Here is a 22,025-nt window from a genome sequence, read left to right on the forward strand (position 1 = left end):
ATTGTTCTGGCAATTCACAGTGCTGCATATACTGAAAGCAATAAATTGTGGAAAACATTATAATGACAGGTCAATCAAGAATGCCCCCCCTCCCTTTAATTCTCTTGTGCTGTAATCTCATTGCTAGAAAGTGCCAAGGAGTTACTATAATAATGGTCATTCATTAAGCAGTCATTCAGCACACAGAGAAAGAGATAAATATGACTTACCTTTAGCACAGTAAAAAAGAAGAAGAAGAAGAAGAAGAAGAAGAAGAAGAAGAAGAAGAAGAAGAAGAAGAAGAAGAAGAACAGGGCACCAAAAAGGTCTTGGGCCTTTGCCAGAGCCCACATAGCAGGAACATTTGCAGTTGCCTGCATGACATCATATTTGTATATGTGGTAAAATGCTTCACTGTATGCATTGCATGTGCATAAAGGTGAGGTGAAGGTTGCTATGGGAACCTGAAGTCTTAATTTCTTGACTTGAGTATCTGAAACAACAAACTTGGCACACACACACCCAACACTATTTCATATGACATCCCACATAACTTGGAAGAAAGCAGCCGTGTTGAAGAGAGTTAGTAAAAGAAAAAGCAAATGTGAAGATGAGTGAGAATTGCAACGTCTCGTGTAAGTTTGGTGGAAGATTTTAATGGAAGCTTATAACAGAGATTCAGAAGATTCAAGCATTACATTTAATAAGACTCCATCTACACAGTTCCTCAGCCTAATCTTGCTTTAATCTTAGGAAGATTAAGTTGGGGAGATGGCATGATAGAGGTTTTGTAAAATTGTGCATGCTACGGAGCAAGTAAAAGATACATTTCTCCCTCCCTCATAATACAACAAATGGAGCCCCTCCATTAAATCGGCCGACAGTGGAATAGGGACAGACACACAAAAAGTACTTCTTCAGACAAACGCAAGATGTGGTGAAGCTGGAAGTGGGCATGAAAGAGAAAGTTTTAAGCAAGTGTCTTAGGCATAGCACCATAGATCAGTGGAGGCTGGTTCATTAGGCCAATGAGGCACTGTCCCACTAACCTCAGTCTGCCCTGAAGACAGCGTCCACCTGCCTGCCTCAAATGTCTCTTATTAAAGATGCAAGCTATGTTTTCCCAAAATCCTCTGGATTGTTCTCAGATAGTTTCCAGATTAATTTTCAGACTGAGATGCGATGAGCATTGGAAAGTGGGTGGGTGGCTAGGTAGGTAGATGACACTGGAACCAAAATGTCATGGAATGCAAGCAGTTATAGCCTTTGGCATTTCTATGCAAGGACAAAACAATATATGAAATAAGCTGAGAAATTATTCACAACAGCAGTAATTGGTGAGAACACAATCTTCCTACCTTCGCTGTGCTAATTTAACACCTGTCAAAGGACACAACGTTAATAAACAGTGAAGCTAATAGCAACTACTCATCCAACACACTCATTGTTGCAGAATTGCTGAACAGGGAACACCTGGAGCTTCTTAGAAATTAATGCGGAGCACAAAACAGCTCAAGTTACACACTTTTAGGCTGCAGGCTCCATCATACTTGCTCCAAATTGAGGCCCATTGAAACCAATGGGAATTACTATGATGCAAAAAAATGCTTAGCACAGGGCTGTTATGGTTGACTGAATTTTGCAGGAAGTGAACTATATGCTTATCCCCTCCCCCTACCCGAAATCAAGAGAATTTAAAAAGTGCTTAGCTTTGGCAATGATCTCTTGCTAACATCTGCTGAAAAAGCTGCTGTAAGAAGGCACAGGAGCAAAGGCTTGTAAAAAAGTTGGCAATCCTAGATAAGTCTAGTTTTATCATGGGTTGGATCCAGACTAATTATTTTAGCTGGATTTAAATCTCATTGGAATTAATGGGGCAAGCTAGTCATTACTTGTGCCATTGATTTCAGTGGGAACTATGTCCAACAAACTTAGTTCACATCCCCCTCAATGAATTTACTGGGATGTAACTGATTTAAACTTACAAAACAATCCTATAAATGTTTACTCAGAAATAAGTCTCATTGAGTTTAATAGGGCTCACTTCCAGGTAATTGGATGTAGGATTGCAGCCATAATTTTGTCCCCTTTTCATGTGCAGTTTAGTTAAACCTGTGAACTGATTTTGATTTAGATAAAACTTTTTGTTTTCTTCATCCTGTTGTAGGTCATTCATACGATGAGAGCCATTGACAAAGATGATCCTAAAAATGGACACTATTTTGTTTACAACCTTCCACAGGAAATGGTGAACAATCCAAATTTCACAATTGAGAAAAATCAAGGTAAATATATATAAGGCATAAATATAACACAACAGAGTATCATGTGCCATGTTTTATTTCTTTCTGCTTGCTTTGTTCTGTTTATTTTGCAAATGTCTCTTTCTCTTCACAAATGAGAATTTGGCTTCAGTCTTTTTCAAAATGTCTGGGACTGGTGCTGAAAGTCACAACTTGGGTTAGAGTGATTTTAAGATATGGTAGTCACCAAGGAATTTAAAACTTCCTAGGACAAATTTATCTTCTAATTGGATTGTGGCTAATTCTGAAGTGCTGGAAATATCTAGTGTATTGATTTTTTTGTTAACGTCATGTAGGGATCAGCATATTTCCTCTGTTCTGTTCCTTCTCTGTTCTGTTGGTTAGGTCTGTTCTCCATTCCACTCCTCCTGAATTTTTATGTTACAAGAACATTTTAAAATATTGCATAGAGGAGGTCACTGTTTGTGTATTTGGAATGTGTCACAAAGAAGTCTATGTATATATACAACAGCATATACAGTGCTATTTTTTCTAGAAAAAGAGGTGCCAGAACTCACCAGGAACGCCTCCCTTGTTTTCTTATAATGGCAATGGCACCCACCTGAAAGGTGCTGGAACTGAATTCTGGTGAATTCCTGCTGGAAAAAAGTCCTGAACATATGTAGAGGTCTTTTATATTCTGAGCGATAGTGGAAAAGGAAGGAACACATAGGTGTGCATAGCCATTTTCTTTCTTCATTGAATAAGTAGTTTTATATAAGCTACTGTTATAATAATAATAATAATAATAATAATAATAATAATAATAATAATAATTTTTTATTTATACCCCACCCTCCCCAGCCAAGGCCGGGCTCAGAGCGGCTTACAAGCAATAATAAAAACAAGAAGAATGATTACAACTTAAAAACAAAAATAAAATACAACATTAAAATAATGGAACATTAAAATATTAAAATGTAGCCTCATTGCAGGAGGAGAAGGAAAAGAAAAAAGAAAGAGAGGGAGGGAGGGAATCAAATTGGCTCCAAGCCAAAGGCCAGGCGGAACAACTCTGTCTTACAAGCCCTGCGGAAAGAAATCAGATCCTGCAGGGCCCTGGTCTCATGAGGCAGAGCGTTCCACCAGGCCGGAGCCAGAGTTGAAAAGGCCCTGGCTCTGGTTGAAGCCAATCTAACTTCCTTAGGGCCTGGGACCACTAGGGTGTTGTTATTTATGGACCTTGAGGCTCTCCGTGGGGCATACCAGGAGAGGCGGTCCCGTAGGTACGAGGGTCCTAGGCCGTGAAGGGCTTTAAAGGTCAAAAGCAGCACCTTAAATCTGACCCTGTACTCCACCGGGAGCCAGTGCAGCTTGAAAAGCACTGGGTGAATATGCTCCCATGGCAGAGACCCCGTGAGGAGCCTCACTGCAGCATTCTGTACCCGCTGGAGTTTCTGGGACAGCTTCAAGGGCAGCCCCGCGTAGAGCGAATTACAGTAGTCAAGCCTGGAGATGGCCGTCGCATGGATCACTGTGGCCAGGTTGGGGTGGGAAAGGTAAGGGACCAACTGCTTGATGCAGCGAAGGTGGAAAAATGTCGCCTTGGCTGTTGCTGTAACTTGCGCCTCCATGGAAAGGGAGGCGTCAAGGATTACACCCAAACTCTTAACGGAAGGCAATGGCACTAATTGGGCCCCCACAAGAGAAGGGAGTTGGTCCCTCATCCCCATGCCATCCTGACCTAGCCATAGGACCTCTGTCTTTGAAGGATTTAGTTTCAATCGGCTCCCACGAAACCATTCAGCCACAGCTTCCAAGCATCTGGTCAGTGTGTTCGGGGCCGAGTTGGTGTGGCCATCCATCAGCAGATAGAGCTGAGCTTTCACTCTAAAGTGGAAGGAGTAGAAATTTGTGATTAGGCTGGACATATAACAGCTTGACATTTGGGCATCTAGAAGTAAATAAGGAACGGAATAACAATGAAAAATTATACTATGTTATGTTATTGATATGTTATGTTATGTTATGATATGATATGTTATGATATTGGCCTCTTGAGTGAGATGGGCGCACAACCCTAGAGTCTGTCAAGACTGGCCCGTACGGGCAGGGGTACCTTTACCTTTTTATGATATTGAAATGGTGTGCTTGTCAATTCAAAGTGCTGCTTTTAATGTATAAAGTCTTGTGCAGTTCAGGATTCAAATACCTCTAGGACCACCTCTCCCCACATGAACTGACCTGGACCCTGTGATCATTGTCTGAGGTCCTTCTCCTTGTGCTTTGCAATATGAACATATCCCTTTCAAGGTGGCAATATGAACATATCCCTTTCAAGCAGTAGCTCCCTGCCCATGGGATGCTCTTCCCAGGGAGACACACTTGGCTTTTCCCTTTCCCTTTCCCCTTTCCCTTTTCCCTTTACCACATATATCCCCAATCAACCACTTCAGTCAATGGAACTGACACAGTTACAGGTACTACACAATACCTGTTCCGCATTTGTAAGAACTTGATATTTTAGTGTGGCAGCACCTACAGTTTAGAGCTCCCTGTCAATTGATATCAGACAAGTGTATTTAATGTATTCTTTTCAGTGCCTGCTAAAAACATTCTTGTTTGGACAAGGTTACCCAAATTTTCAGAAAGCTGATGCAAGATTCAATCTGTTTTTAATCTATTGTTATTTTAACTTTACAAAAGTCTTAAATTATTGTTGTTCATTCTTCTTATGGATAATTTCATTGTTTTATCTTTTTTTGTAAACCAATTTGAGGCTCTTAACAACCAAGCAGTGTGTAAATTTTATGAACTAAATAAACATACCCATTGAAATTAATGGACATGACTAACTTAGGTCCCTTAGGTGGGTTTACTCTGAATATGACTAACACTGAGTAACATTGAGTCAAAGGACTCAGTGACTCCTCAAATAGAAACCTATCTTGATGCAAAGCCAGCTGGAGTAAAGAAGAATTAGTATCAAGCATGTACTAAAAAAGGGAGGGGGGGCAATAAAGTTGTTAGGTCAGCAAAGTTTGAAGGACAACTTACCTTAGCATTGCCATTTGAAAAGGAAGGGCACACTTTAATCCTGTCACACTCTAGAATTGTCATTTCATTCACACCGTGGAAGGAAGAAGACAAATTTGGATCCCTTTTCTACTGTCATTGAGTTATAAAATTTACCCTGGCCTCATTTCCTGGCACACAGATTTACTTGAAGGTCAGGCAGCAAATGAACAGTAAACAGTCTTGAAAGATAATTTTCTGAATGTGTGGATTGTCACATTAGGGACTGCTCTTCATTGGTTTGATTGATACAGTCGCCAGCTGCACTTAAGTCCCTTAAGCAGTGCATATCCATGGATGGCTCGTGCATTGCATGTGTGCTGATGTGCAGCTGACTTGCTGAATCTTCACTCTGCCTCTGAAGCACCATTTCAGATTTCACTGGATTGAGGGGGGGGGGGGGTATGAGACAAGATTCTCAGTCAGTGTTTTCAGTCAAGGTCTGATCTTTTGTTTATTTCTTCAAAATTATTAGGTTGTGTCCAACTAAGCCCCACTCAGAGTAAATCTACTGAAATTAATGCACTTAAGTTGCCCATGTCCATTAATTTCAGTGGATCTAGATCGAGTGGGACTAGCCTTGGCAAAAAACCTGCATGTATTTTTAAAATGGAAGAATGTGGACTAATATGGGGCAAAGCTAAAGATTTTGCCAGCAAAATGTCCCAGTCTTGTACCATCAGGACGTGTCTTCCCCACCCATTCATAATCAGGGGAGCAACATTTTTGCTTGGAAAGGCAACATTTTATGATGAGTCCTCACATATTTAAGGGTGAATCAAATGCACCGGTACAGAATGGGAAACACCTTGGCTTTTGCAGGGGCTGTAGTTTATCATAAGAAAGTGAGTCAGCTATTTGATGCAGCTGCAAAATTGGCTAAGGCAACTTGCTGTTGGGTGTTGTGGTTAGAATGTCGCGCTAGAACCAGGCAGACCAAGGTTCAAATTCTCCACTTGGCCAAGATGCTCACTGGGTGACCTTGGGCCAGTAACTGCCTCTCAGTCTAACCTACCCCCACAGGCTTGCTGTGAGGATAAAATGCGGAGGAGGAAAACTATGTATGCCACCTTGAGCTCCTTGGAGAAAAGCTGGGATACAAATATAAATGCAATAAATAAAACCAAAGCAAACAAACAAATTCTAGAACCATTTTTTAAAAAAAAATATCACATGAAGTAATAGCTCCATCCCCTCACCCACTTACTAGTAGTCAGACCTCATCTGGAGGAATGGGACCAGTTTCCTGCATGTAAAGACATAGACATACTGGAATAGGTTCAGAGGAGGGAAATAAAGATGGTCATGGGTATGGAAAACAAGGCATATAAGGAAAAGTTCAAGGAAATGGACATGGTTAATCTGGGGAAGAGAGGGTTTTATATGGGTCAGGGGGACAGGGAGGTGGCAGTGACATGAAACCAGTCTTCAAATACCTGCAGGATTCTCTGAAGCCCTGTAGGCAAGACACCAGCTAATTTGAAGACTGGGAGAAATCATGTCATGGTAAGAGCAATCTTCAGTCAATGTGTTGTTGAATGACAACTCCTATTGTCCCGGAGCTTTAGTCATGCTGACTGAGGCTGATGTGAGTCAAATAACATCTGCAATAGCCACATTGGCTATTGCTGGCCTCTTCCTTGATGGAGGCCTTCATATACATACCAGGCAGTAATCTGTTGCTGATACTCTAGATTTCAAGAATCAAAAAGTATCAATATCTGTTCCACCTTCTATGATACTTTGAATCATAGAAGGTTGTTGACCATATTACTTCTGCTCAGTTAGTTCTACTCAAAGTAGATCCATTGATGTTAAAGGACATGATTAACTTTGATTCATTAATTTCAGTGGGTCTGCTCTGAGTTGAATTTAGTTGGATGCAACCCTACATTCTACGTTATACTGAAATCAGTGGAATTTAACTTCCATGTAAGTGTCTAGAAACAGCAAGCTAGTGTGACAGAACATGCAAGTCATTTGAATTTCTCTTTGAGCTTTGTGAGCAGTCCATACCACTTATTAACCTTCCCCCTCCAACCTGTTGCTCTTCTGAGGTTTCCTCCTCATCCCAACCAAAGTTGTTTGCAGAATGGCACAGGAACACAGACCTCTATAATTGTTTATATCCTCCAACAAATATGTGCAATGCTATTTTTGTGTGACTAATTGTACTGCATTAAGGAAGTAACCTTTTTTTCGGGAAGAGCAATGTCAAAGCCTGCTTGCAGAATGGTACTGTGTCCTTTTCTTAATCATCATTATTTTTCTAATAGGTTTTGATGCACACATATTGAAGAATACCCTTGTCCATAAAACAGCTCCCTGCTTCCTGGGTTATAATTTCTATTTCACTTCAAATTAATGTTGAATGATTATTATTTTTTTAAGAACACTAACTTCCTTATTGTAGAATACACACACACACATTTTATTTTAATACCTGTGGAGCCTGTGGCCCTGCAGACACTGGAATTCATCCCTGATGTTGCATGTTCTATGAGGTAGTCTGATTTTGACCTATGAGGTCTTATGTGGCTCAGGACCGCCTCTTACAGTATGAACCAACCTGGACTCTACAATCTTCATCTGAGGCTATTCTTAGTGTGCCTCCTCCATGGGAAGTCTAGAGGATGGCAACATGAGAATAAGCCTTTTCTGTGGTGGCTGTGCATTTCTGAAATGCTCTATCCCAACTTGCCTGGCACTGTCATTGCACCAGGCAAAAACATGCTTTTTTTCATCAGGCATTTGGCTTTTGATTATTTGTGGCATATTTGCATGTGCAGGATGTTTTTTAAAAAAACAACAATCTTTTGGGTTATTTTTCTTTAATGCTGGTTTTAATGCATTTACATGTTTGGTTTTTGCTTAAAACATTGTAAATTCTTTTGAGCTGCCATGTGAAAAATACAACAACAACAACAACAACAACAAATGATGATGATAAGAAGAAGAAGAAGAACAACAGGTTGCAGTATACTCCTGCATACCCATCCTTCAGCATCAGCAAATTAAAAACAGTTAAATTATAGTCACAGGAATAGAATGGCCCCTGAAAACACATTTCAGGTGTCAAAGGCCAGGGTACAGAAGTGCATTTTCAGTTCTATTTTATACATTTTATGTACATTTTTATCTAATATATGCATTTGTGTATGCATTTTTTAGTTTGAGATCTTCATCACAAACTTGTAAGTGTGCATAATGAAGGACAGCTGTGTTTCTCTTTGCATATTGTTTTGAGTAGTGTGAATTTTCTAAGTTTGCACTGAACTAAATTTCTTATAAGGCTTGGATTTCCTGGGTAAAGTGAATGCTCCTGAATTTCTAAGGGATTTCATTGGCTGCTCTGCTTTTTTGCCTAGGTAAGAGAGCTGGGTGACCACAATTTTGTGAGTAAGAATGAATTTTAGGTTCAATTATCTTCCTTATCATACTAACATAATCTTGGCAGGGATCCCCAACCTTGTGCCATGAAGAGCTGAATATTCTCATAAAGGAGAGGAAATATGCAGAATTGCCATTTCAATTTCCATTCCACTTATGTGTCCATAAGGCATCAAATTAGACACAAACATCAGTGGCTTTTGAGACAAACAGCTTATCAGGTGGTAGAATGGTTCTTGGACTGTACCAATTTCGACATAGCAGGTGTCACATGGGTAGAGCTTTTCAATCACTGTGTCAGTTTAGGCTGAGTGACTGGATGCTTCCTACTGAAAGAATATTCATGCACACAGAAATTAGGTTAGCAGAGAGGCTAGGTTAAGTGTTTGCTATGTAGGGAGCTTTATTTATATGAGGGAGTTTTCAATCATTCAGTCCCTTTCCCACCCACTGTCTGAAGTGGGTAGGAATAGTTTTATCTTGTGATACACAGTTTGTCAAAAGAGCTTCTTATTTCACCACAGGTAGAATAAGACCAATCAGCAGTTATTCGAATGAATTATAGGCACTGTAAATGCAAGCCTTCCCACAGATTCAAGCGCCAGGATCCCCAGGTATATGAAATTGCTTTATAAGAAAATAGACCAGCGGCACACCTGGTCCAGTATTATCTACTCTGACTGGCAGTGGCTCTCCAGGGTTTCAGGTAGACGGGTTTGCCATTACATGCTGCCTGGTCCTTTTAAATGGAGAGGACAAGGATTAAAGCTGGGACCTCCTGCATGCAGAGAATACGCTTTGTCAGTGAGCTGCAAAAGAGTTTGGCCAGCTGCTGGTTTGAAGGGCCCCTTGGCAAGGCACTCTTTGGTGAGGCCCCTTCACCATTGGCCTTCACTGTCAGCAATAGCAAAATGCAGCAGAGTTGACATCTTAATTTCCCACAAATACTCTAGAGTAATGCTACATTGGGGGCATTGTGAGGAATTAAAGTTGCAGCTCGACTTAGCAGCTGGACAGAGAAAATAAAACAATATTGAGCTTTGCCAGGGTGTTTGGCCCTGAGAAATGTCCAATGATGCCAGGTGCTGATGCCAGTCCTGGCCAGTGGTGAGAGGAGTTAAGTAGCATTGATATGTATGTGGGATTGAAGAATCATTCGTTTCACCTGTCTTTTGAAATACATTTTAGAACAGGGTAGAAAGCCCTTTCCAGCCAGAGGGCTGCAACCTTGTGGGGGCCGCTTGCCAATAGTGGGCAGGGCCAGAGGAGAAAAATGGGTGGGAGAATGGAGACTATTTTTTGCCCATTGTACAGTAGGCTATATCCCAGACACACAAATGTCAGGTGTTTCTTCACACACACAACTCTCCATCGAGAGAAGCAAGAGGTATGATCACAGTTCCAGATAGGCAACATCGCTTGAGGAGATGCCTGCTCCTTGTGATTTTCGTAGAAATTGTTTATTCTACAACTCCTTTAAGCAGAACAGATGGCCACTTCTCAGACCAACAATTGAATGCAGACAAATCAGGCTGTGATCTGAATCTCTCTCCCCTCCCCACCTTAACTCTGCCAACACGGCTTTTGTGATTAGTGAAGATACCATCTCTTCCACAGCCCTGCTACACACGATGAAGTAGGTAATAGTTGGAGGTGGGAGCAAGCAGTTCAGCCCAGATCAGGCCCAAAGTCATTGGGTGATGGCAGTGAGACTGGCTGAATATCCAATGGGTTTCAGGCTAGCTCAGCCCCTCCCTGCCTCTAGTATGTCTCGTTTGGAGGCATTCCAACCTACCCAGTCCAAGGGGAATTTGGATTACTCCGCCTATCTCTCCAAAACCACAAACTACATGCACACACCAAACCAGCATAAGATTTCACCCTACTGTCTGTTCTGTCTAGCTAAAACCTCACTCACTCCTCTCCTGTACCCAGGATGCAGGCATCCAGCCAGACAGATCCCCCCTCCTCCGCCAAAAGCCAGAGGTAATCCATCAAGGTTTTCATTGGACTGGAAAGGCCAACCCGATGAATCAAGCTCACAAGGAAGGGGCATCTGGTAAGCTGTTTGTCCCTCTTTTAGGCATCCTTAGGCTGTTCTTCAGTAGTGCTGTTTTGGGGGTTGGGTTCTCCCTTAGGTTGTGGTTGAGACTCCCCTCTAGCAATGTCCCAAGACTGCAGATTTATTTACACTTATATGCAACCTGAGTCTACAATAGAGGGGTTCGCTGCATTAAGGGTCTTGTTTCTCCCATAGCCACAGCTTTGGATTCAAACAGAAATTGGCCATGGCTATCTCTCTGGATTTCCAGCTTGTTGCTTTTTGCATTCAGGTTCTAGTTCACACAACTGCCAAACCTCCTCTCTAATCTAGAATGTTTAAAGGGAAAATATTCCACTAGACTGCCACTTCCAGTCATAAGTGAATCTCACCAAATGACAAATTAACCTCTTTATTTTATGGGAAATATTTTGCCACATCAAATTGTAAAACAAACAAACAATGACCCCAGTTTTAATATATTTAACACTATAACCCCAGTTTTAATAGATTTAAGCACAGGTTTTGTAATACAACATATAGTGCTATAAGCAAGTCAAGGTGTCCTATGAAATGAATATATCTTGTATATTCTTTATTCCTTTTCCTTTCTTGCATTATATATATAGTAGCCAACCATTTCATCTGGATTTGGAGTGTTGCTGTACTGGATATTATCCAACTGTGGCTTGCTAGAGAGAATTTGAATTATTTTCTCTGTGACCTGCCCAGCTGTATTTTTCTCCTTCTTTGCTAACCATTGGGGTCTAGTACATGATGAATCAGTGGATATCCTGCAAAAAGCTTACATCTGAAGTACTGAAAAGCAGGCCAGCATTCTTCTTCTGAAATTATTATCCAACCCGGGCAGTGTGTGTGTGGGGGGGGGGGGAGTACAATGTAGAGGCATTTAAATGGTTGCCTACCATTGTCCCCATGTAACTGATAAAAATCTTTGTGTACACTGTAGTTCTTTGGCAATCTATATAATCACTTATCTCTGACTTTCATGACAGATGTGTGCTTGTTTCAGCCTAGTGATAGAGTTGGCAACTATGTTGGGCATTTTATACAATGAAATTTTCTTGGAGAGTGTGTGCTTATACTGCAAAACAATGGCAAAGCAAAGCAAGAATCTCAAGTATACTAGCTGCATGCTCTTCTAAGGAGTACTTCACACAATAATATTATGATTCAAGCATGCTTTGTGTTCAGAAGTGCTTTTTCCCCTGGAAAGGACAAACTTATTTTTATAGTTCCAGACATCCCCCCCTCCCATACTCAAGAAGGCCTTGCATTCTACTATATTCATATTTATCATATTCCTCAGAAAATAAGAGCCCACTGAATTAGATTAAAAAGTCCACCTAGGCCAGACAAATGCATCCAATAATCCCTCAATGTTGAATGCATAATACCTTCCCTTCACCTGGTGCTCCCTCATACTGCTTCTGAATCTGGACATATTTATACTGAAAATATTTTATTTTTCCTAATCAGGCATAGGCAAACTTGGCCCTCCAGATGTTTTGGGACCACAACTCCCATCATCCCTAGCTAACAGGACCAGTGGTCAAGGATGATGGGAACTGTAGTCCCAAAACATCTGGAGGGCCGAGTGCCTCTGCTTGTTCTAAATCATTTCTATACTTCTATTCTTCATTCATTCATTCATTCATTCATTCATTCATTCATTTATAAAAAGGAAAGCCTCAAAGCTGTTTACAAGCAAAATTAAATCACCAAATAAAGCACTACAAATTATTTTTTAAAGCATTCCATAGGTAGGTCAAATATTCAGCTGCCAGGTTGCTCACTGGAGGAAGACGGTTTGAGCATATTGTCCCGATCCTGGTCCAACTGCACTGGCTACCAGTTTGTATCTGGGCCCAATTCAAAGTGCTGGTTTTGACCTATAAAGCCTTAAATGGCTCAGGACCACAATACCTCAAGGACCACCTCTTCCCATATGAACCTAACCAGTCCCTGAGATCATCTTCTGAGGCCCTTCTTCATGTGCCTCCTCCTCGAGAGGTCAGGAGGGTGGCAACATGAGAACGGGCCTTCTCTGCAGAGGCTCCCGGTTAATGGAATGCAGAGCAGAGCAGAGCTGCTGGAGCCTGTGCCTCACTTGGGGCTGGACTTTGGCAGTGGCAGCCATGGAGAGGTTCAGCTGGCTCTTCCTCCTACCCAATATCAGTGGCTCTTCTGGAGACAGAAAGTGAGACATTCCTAGACTGAAAAGGAGCCAAAAAGGCTTCTGTGAATCTGGGATGTCCCTCTAAAATCAGGGGGTTAGAGGGTATGAACCCACCTACTAATAAGCCAGTAAGTTACTTCTGGACTTTTATATAGTGATATAGAGAAAAAGCTCTGAGGGACCTCCTATGAAAAGGATATCCCCACCCTTCCAGCGTCTAAAGAGTTAGCAGACCCAACCACAAAAATAGTAGAACTGCAGCTATGTTGGAAGTGACCGTGTAAAATATGCTTGATTACTACTCTCTTGGACTAAAGGTCAGAGAAAAGTTTCAGAATACTTAAGAAACAATTATCTAAAGTTCAGATTTTCTGAAAGGAACAGAACTGGAAATTATACAGACAATTATCTAAAGTTCATTTTTTTTCCAAAGGAGGCAGTGGAAGGTTAAAAATTACCAGCTCTTTACTGTGGTATTCCCTCCACACTCTTGTATTTAGCTGTGGTGGAGTCAATATTATAAAACAGTGGGTGACTCCATTTTATGTTCTAATATGGGGAAGGGGAGATTCAGATGACAAGTCTAATGCTTGTTTTATCTATTCATATTAAATTATTTTTTTGAAAAGAAAAGTGCAGTATATTATAAGAACATTTGTTAGCATATATAGAGAATTTCATTTAGCCCACATGTTTAGGTGAAGCAACCTAATTCAAATCACCCGGACTAATACATGTTTTATATTTTGTTTTAAATGTAGCTTCCATTTTTATGACTGTTTTTTTTGGGGGGTTGCTATTGTATATTGCCTTGAAATGATTGTATAGAAGGTTACTAATAATAGGATCAGAATGTAAATGTCTTTCAAATTATAAATATCACTGGATTTTGTGATATAATCCCCCTGCCCTGGCAAAAAGAACACACCAAAATGTGTAAAATAAATAAATACATACATATTTTAGAATAAATAATTTAGAGATGCATACATTGAGAGAAAAGTTTTACTTTGTGACAAGATACTATTGAAGTACACACACACATCATCACAAGCACAGATGTGGTGGAATGGATTTATGAATAAAACAGCATTGGCATAGTCACGGAACAAAAGGAGAGTGATTCCTATGTTTGCTATAGTGATGTTATCAACACAGGTTGCTTTCTGCCTTTGTGAGCAAAAATAGCATAATGGGGTGGGGAGGGAAAACTGATGGTGGAGGAATAGCCAGATGCAAAGTGTCAGCCAGGGTTGAAGGTAGGGGTGAGGTTGGAAAGAAAATAACTACACCAGCTTCTTGGGTGGTGTCTTTTCTTTCTCTTACTGGGGACATATTAGGGAAACAGAAAGTCTTTGAATCTTGCAGATTCAGAGCCTCCCTTAATCACTTCAACACTCTCCCCCTCCCCATCACCAACTGATGGGGATGTTATGGAGTGTTTCATGGCAACTACAAGGAAGCTGCCAGGGTAGACCTTATCTGTCTGTGGACCTTTTCTCCAGAACTGAGAGGAAGTTCCCTAATTCCTCTAGGATGCCCTCTCAGTGATCATAGGATTGCAACAGGAATTGCTTATTGTTATTCATAACTGAAGCTTAAGGAAAGGAATCTCAAGAAAGGAGATTCCTACTAAAAATTAGGAAGAACTTTCTAACAGTAAGAGCTGCTCAGAGGTGGAATGGACTGCCTTGAAAGGTGGTGGACTCAACTTCATTAGAAGTTTTTAACCAAATCTCTCAGGGATTTTTTAGCTGTTATTCCTGGATTGTAGGAGGTTGAACTAGTTGGCTTTTGGAGACCTTTCAGACTCTACAGTTCTATGATTCTAGAAAACTGAACTAACAGTTGTCAAAGAAACTTATTTTGCTTGAATTTTGCCTCCATTCACCTTTTTGGTAAGTTGCCAGTTTACCACAAGGGGGAGGGTAGCTTACCTTTCTGTGCTCTGAATACTTTGAGAGGGGAAACATTGCTTCAGATATCAGTGTATGACCTTTCTTACATTGTACCTTGTTTTTAATTTGTTTTAAAAGAACATTGTGAATGGTATCATGCCTGAGTGGCCCAGATACTCAACCTCCAAAGAAAAGCAGACATATATATATATATATAGTGGCAGAGACACAGGGAAGATGTTTTGTTGTGAGTCACTACTGATTACACAGGCATTGTCCAATAGGTTCTTCTGACACTTGCAGAATAACATTTCTTATAAGTGTTCACTATTCAGAACTCTTACTGGAGGTAATAGGGTATCACAATTTCCTGGAAATGAATAGGTTTAGTTTGTGTGCTTAAAACTATTATTCCCGCTATAACAGATAAACTGGGTGTGGGTGTGGGGGCAGCCTTTGGATTCTCTTTAGCAACTAACTGTCACCATTTGACATTTAGGTCCAATAAAACAATCTCCCAGAAAGAGGCATTGGCTGTCACATCATAGCTCACTAAATCTACGTTGCACAGTCATGTTGGTTTGACATGTGGCGTATTATGATATAAGAGGTGTAGGATGATTGGTGAGCTGCAGTTTTAAACCTTTTATTAAAAACAACAACAACAACTTACAGATATCTAATATGAAATTTGATAGCAGCCATTCATTTGGTTTCCAGAACACACACTGCAAATTTTTGATGTTCACGGAAAGCAGATCACTTTGAATTATCCATGAATGTGTCTGCACACATACAGCTTGGTTATCGTAAATCAGCCTCAAAATATCATAAAGCTGCATAATTTATTTACCGATTATTTTAATAAGCCTTCTGGCTGAACAGAACATTTTTGTCTTTATTGTTAGGCTTATGTAAAAATCTTTCTCGTAAAAAGAATATCGTGCATGATCTGCGTGACTTTGCTTTGTTGAACCTAAAGTACTCTGCAAAACATGTACTTCTCTCTGATCTGTTTGGGTGCCTAACTTTTTGTTTCTGCTTCTGTTGTTCAAAAAAGCAGTACCTCACTGAAGTACACCATAACGTTCTTTGCCTTAGTGATGCATTCAAGTGGACAAACATAAAAAGTGGATGCAGTTATAGAGTGAGACTCGTGTAATAAGCTATTTGTGAGGTGCAGATACAATTCAGGCAATATTAACCTCGAATCAGATTTGATTAATCTTCTTCCCCAATCCAATACACGGCATGCAGGGGAGGAAGGAGTGCCGACCTGTTCACCATGCCTACATGTTGTTTCCAGCGTCCCCAGAGCCAACAGGGGATGCTAATTAACCCTAATTCTAATTTATCTATGCAGATTTTGTATTCGTCAAAATAATTTCTAACTACTTTAAGGTTTTCTCTATAATCACAAAGTATATTAATTTTGTGAAATAAATAAAATAACGGGAATATAGTGCACCTTACCATTGGGTAGAAGACAGTGACATAACCAGGTGATCTATGTACCTGCTCATTCCATGATACAGGCAATAACTGCTGGTCAGTGTTGCCATATAATCATAGAATTGTGGAATTGGAAAGGGCCCAAGGGTCATGTAGTCCAATCCCCTGCAATGGAGGAATCCTAACTAATCCATCCATGATAGATGGTCATCCAACCTCTGCTTAAAATTCTCCAAGGAAGGAGAGTCTACCCCCTTTATTGGAAGTTGGTTCACGTATCAAACAGCTCTTACTGCCAGAAAGCTGAGTGGGTTCCAGCACCTCTTTTTCTAGAAAAATAGCACTGATTGGGTTGATGCCTCTTCACTAATGAACATTATGGACTGCAGTACTGTTGTTCTTTAGATACCGTTGATTCTCCACTCAATGTAGTTTGACACACATGAATCGAAATAATCTGATCTCACCTTTGTTTGTATGGATGTTCTGTGGGTTTTTTCCATCGATAAAATTGAAATCATACACTGTGACCTGTGATCGAGGAAGCCCCCAGTTCAAATCTCATTTCAGCCATTAGCTCATTAGTTGGTGGAATAACTTAGTTCCTATGCATGTACACAGAAGGCCCCCCAGATATAACTATTTTCATTTCATGTTGTCTAACTTTTCCCCATGTGTAAAGAAATGTACTTCATCACAGCCCTTGAGATTTCCAGCTGCAAAGTTTCTAATTAAAAAACAACTTTCTTTCTGTTCAGAATTAACAAATCCAGCACAGATAATTTATAGTACAGTCTTTAATGCCATTAATGATTTGATCTTTCTAAGAACATTTTTAAAAAATGAAAAGAAAGAGAAGGGCAGAAAAGTAGCTAGCTAGGTAGAAGGTTACACAGCAGGGAAATCTACAGATCTCTAAATATTAAAGGCAGTACTTTGAATTGAAGAAATATCAGGTACACACACAAAAGGGCACTTCAGGGTAAACTGACTCGTGGACTTTAAAAGTTCTAAATTACAATTATGGTCTGATGCCAAGGCCCAGAACCATCAGGCAGAGTGAATCAATGGCTTCAAGCTGCAGATATTGAAGAACAAAAGCCGCAACTCTGGGATGTCCTTCCTTAAATACCTCCCTGTCATTTCCTTTTATTGCCACACGCTGTCTTCTGCCCCCCCACCCCCCAAAATCTGTTTCCCTGTCTCCAGTATGCTGGAGGATGCTCTCCCATCACCAGTCTTGAAGCTCTAACCACCAGTACAATTGAATTCTTTTACATGGAATGGGTAGGCCCACCATCTTGCTCTTTGCCTTGGAAAGCAATATGTCTTGTTTCAGACCTGCTAGGGTCCCCTGTTTACACACCTTTACTCACATGGGCTTGCTGTTTCCAAGACTGCTCTCATGCTAGTTCAAGTATGCATAAAGTATTCCACTCATATGATTCATTTTTATATCCGCTTGCATGCCACACGTTTTAAAAACCTCCCAAGGGCATGAAGTGTCATCCCTGTGATCTGTAAATGTTGGGACAACATTTTAGTGGCTAAATCTGGAATGCGGTGGGAGCCACTGAGGAGGAAGCAAAAGCCACACTAGTAAAAGCATGCTTTAAGAGGCCTAAGGCATACTTAATTACCAAATGAGAGCTTAGAGAGGCAATTCATGAATTAATTAATTAACCTCCAGTGTAGAGGAGGAAGCTGGCAGGCAGAAGTTCTCCTCGGATTGGTTGTAAAAAGACAGACAGGTGGGAGCTAACTGAGGGCAGACTGAGGTTAGTGGGGCAGTGCCACCTTCACCCTAATAACCAGCCTCCACTGGTTTGTGATGTAATGATGTTGTTGATGTTGTTTTAAATCCATACATATGCACATGAAAGGCATAGATGGCAACTTAGCTTAGAACTCATAAGAATAGATCACAAAGCAAAGTGTGCTATGTTTTGTGAACCAAGGGATGGTTAAGTAAATGACATGAAAAGCATGATAACAAAGGATCAGCAGGTTAATTGGGGAGATGAGCAGAGAGCACCCTCTCAAGCACCTGTTTCCAAGCTAATTCATGCAGTAGCCTTGGTGTCTGCTCCTGTAGGAGCTGCCTGCTGTTTTCTGAGCTTCTAAGTTGTTGTTGTTGTTTTTTAAAAAAGCTCTCTACTGGGAGACAAAAGTAAACCAGATAAAGTGATTTTATTACTAAACAGGAAGGCTGGATTGCTTGAAAGTTTCAAATTGCAGAACTCAGAAAAGGAAGACTTCCATGGATAGCACCTTGCAACACTGAAGTAGCACTTAGTGTATGAATGTGAGAAGTGGTTATTTTCCATTCCACCACATGCAGCACAGTTTCTGTTCCACTATTGTCTGTCTTCTGCACAAAACTATATTATGCAACTCAATTTCCACTGTCGCAAAATTAAGTAAGTTACACAATTCATTAATTATGTGTACAGTGGTACCTCTGGTTATGAACACTTCTGGTTACGAATGCTTCAGGTTACGAGCTCCACTAACCCGGAAGTAGCTGCTCCTGGTTGCAAACTTTGCCCCAGAATGCGAACGGAAATCATGCACCTCTGGCGCACGCGCAGTGGGAGGCCCCATTAGCAAAAAAGCGGCTCAGGATAAGAACGGTTTCAGCTTAACAACGGACCTCCGGAACGAATTAAGTTCGTAACCAGAGGTACCACTGTATTACATAGCCTACTGATATAGAGAACTAAAGATAATAAAAATGAGAAGCAGAAAGAATCCAAAATTCACAGATTTGCCCATCTCTAATTAATCTTAATCTACTGGTTCAGTCACCTACCCTTAGCTTCTGGGGCTTGATTGGGATAAGACCTATGACCCAGGTGAAGCCCTGCAGAGAGAAAAACAGTTTGTGTGAGTTTGTGTTGACTGGCCTAAATAATACTCAGAAATTTAATAATAGTTCTCAGAATTAAATAGGCTGTAAACCAGGCTGCATGCTAAGTGAATTTAAATAGAACTCTGTCTCTTAGAGACAAGATGGATCAGAGCTTACATACATAACTACTTAGGTGAGTTAGTGGAGGGAGTACTTTACATTAGCCCCTTCAGGTTATTGTACCAATAAAAAAATACAGCTGTTGTCAACAGAAAAAAAAAATGAATAATGTGTCATCCCATGAGTAACTTAACTGAATTCCATAACAAAACTGAACTGTTTCTCATGTATGTATCAGTTTTGCCTGGATCTTTCTTCCCATGTGGTCATTCCCTGTTTTCTTGACTTTTTAAAGTAAGATTTTATTAAGACCTTTTATAATACAATACAATAAAAAACAAACTAATCAAAACAAAAACAAAAAAAGAGAAAAAGAATGCAGTGTCTTCTCTGACAGTCCTCTCTCCCCCCTAGGAGCTTCTCTTTCTTCTCCCTCCCTGAGAAATTTTCTCTTTCCCAGCCTTTCACACCAACCAGTGCCAGATTTACGTATGAGCTAAACAAACTATAGCTTAGGGCCCCACTCTATTGGGGCCCCCCCAAAAAAAATTAAAGGGAAAAAAAACTGGATGTACATTTTTAAAATCTAAGATAAAAAACAAATAAAATTGCTTTAGATACCTATTAGGGCCATAAATTACTATATAGCACATATTCAACACCTAAAACAGTGACAATTTGTTTTTTACAAAAGACAGCTGGACATATAAAGGGCCCCATTACCTTCAGTAGCTTAGGGCCTCATCAAACCTAAATCCGGTCCTGACACCAACCATCCATCACCTTCATCTGTATGCAAACCCATCATTAACTCTGAGTAGAGGATTAAAAACAACAAACACAAAAAGCAGAAGAAAACAGAAGCAAGAACAAAGCAAAAAGAGATTAAACAAAGAGATTAAAAAAATATTAAAGGAGTAAAAAAAGAATTAGAAAGAAAGAGAAAGAAATGAGTAAAAACATTAAAATAAACAAACTGATATAAAATTATCAAAGCATTCTAGAGATAATGTTTTAGGGGTGATATATAGGTGAACCATGCATACTCATTACGTACTTTGGAAAGAATATAAATGTCAAACACATTGGATTGATTACAATAGCAGACTTGCAAAGTGAACAACAACCTTCCTTAAACCTTGGAGAGAGTCAGTGGCATGGTATCTAAATAAAAAACACCTGGAGTATCAGTATAAAGTTCAGGAAAACATACTTCTTCAAAAAGAAAATATGGTCTAAGTTCTTCTGGTAAGGAATTAATGAAAGAAATGAAGGGGATCCAGTCATCACAATATTTTTCTCTGGTAATGTCACCTCTGATTACTTTGCAATGTTGTGATAGTTCATCTACAAGCACAGCCTTCCAAACCCTATCATACCACTTTGTATAGTTAACAAATGATCACTTCTCCATAAGATTGTGTTTTCCATCCAGGCTGCTGTCAAGAAATGGATTGTTAATGGCTTAAAGAAAATCTATTTATTTGTTCCTTGAAAAAAAATGATATCATGGCTAAGCCTGGATCTTTAACCACTGTAATATTCAAAAATTTAGAAATTTTAGAATTCCTGTGGAACACACCACCCCAAAATTTGCTTATGGTTTGATCCTCCCACCCTAAGTGGATGGAATGATTCTTGCACTTTTTCATTCCAGTAATTGATAAACAAGCTCCATTTCCCTACAAACTTTTCATTTATTAATCTGCCTTCTTTTACTCATTTTGTCAGTTTACCTTTGGAACCTTTTCCCACACCTTAAAAAAGGCATGTGACTATAGAAGGTGGTTTGAGATTTCCCCAATTTTTGATTGTTTCCCATGATTTTAAACCCTTGGTGTTTAGTTAAACTTGCTACTTCTGGTCCTAACTACTATCACTGTGAGTCACATGGGGAATCATGGCTTGGAAGAAGAAGCCTTATCATAGCAGTAATTTCTAAAGGGAAAGACTAGAACCTCACTGTTCTAGTCTTCCTCTCTTATGGGGTGGGGCAAATCTGCCCAGTCTAAGTGGTGTGTGAGCAACATTTGTAATATGAAGGTAAGAGAAAAAAGAAAATGTTCTGAAAGCAATGCGAGGAGCAGCACAATGTATGCTCCAGTTCTGTAACTGTTTTTCAATATTGTTATTGTTTAACTTGAATACGAGAGTAATGGGAGAATGAACGATAAATGGAAGTTGGAATGATTAATGAATGGAATACTTAGACAACAGAAGCTGTTTATTGGACCTTTGCCCAGAACATTATTGTTCTTTCTTTAGGAAAACCGGGGTCTCTTTTAGGTCTGGTGGAATATTATTTCTATTAACTAACTGTTGTTTTTTATTGGATAAATGTATCAAATGAATCTGAATCAGCATAAATCCAAGCACATCCATGGTAGCAGGATTCAAAATATTTTTTCTGAATAAGTAGTTTAAAAAATTGATGAATTGTTAAGTAAGCAAATGGGGGAAACCTTTAGGAAAACCAGGATCTTCTGTAGGTCTATCAAAACATTATTTCGATTAACTTCCTGCTACTTTTTATTTGAAGAAATGTATCAAATGAATCCAAATCAGCATAAACCCAAGGACATCCATGGCAGCAGGATTCAAAATAGCCTTCTGAGTAAAGCAGTAAAGTACCCTGATGACTTGTTAAGTAAGCAAATAAATCAAACCTTGTTACATTTTTGAAGTGTTGCCTGGCATACACAGAACTGCTAATAAGAGGAGAGGGTTGGGTGGGATGCCGGGTGCCAGTAATCTAGGGTTACCTAATGTAATAGAA

General features: G+C 39.9%; 1 protein-coding gene across 6 annotated transcripts in view; it reads left to right on the forward strand.

The window, feature by feature from the left end:
- Positions 1-22,025, forward strand: part of CDH8 (cadherin 8) — a 231,140-nt gene that overhangs the window by 202,099 nt on the left and 7,016 nt on the right. For 4 of the 6 annotated variants that reach the window (XM_028739646.2, XM_077931723.1, XM_077931724.1 and 1 more), the window contains one exon: positions 2,147-2,264. In XM_028739646.2, coding sequence (XP_028595479.2) covers positions 2,147-2,264 — 118 coding nt within the window. Of the gene's footprint in view, positions 1-2,146; positions 2,265-10,622; positions 10,747-22,025 lie in introns of those variants that run through there. The other 2 variants (XM_077931725.1, XM_077931726.1) reach the window with 2 other exon arrangements.

The sequence above is a fragment of the Podarcis muralis genome, chromosome 7, assembly GCF_964188315.1.
Source record: "Podarcis muralis chromosome 7, rPodMur119.hap1.1, whole genome shotgun sequence".
NCBI classification, from domain to species: Eukaryota; Metazoa; Chordata; class Lepidosauria; order Squamata; family Lacertidae; genus Podarcis; species Podarcis muralis.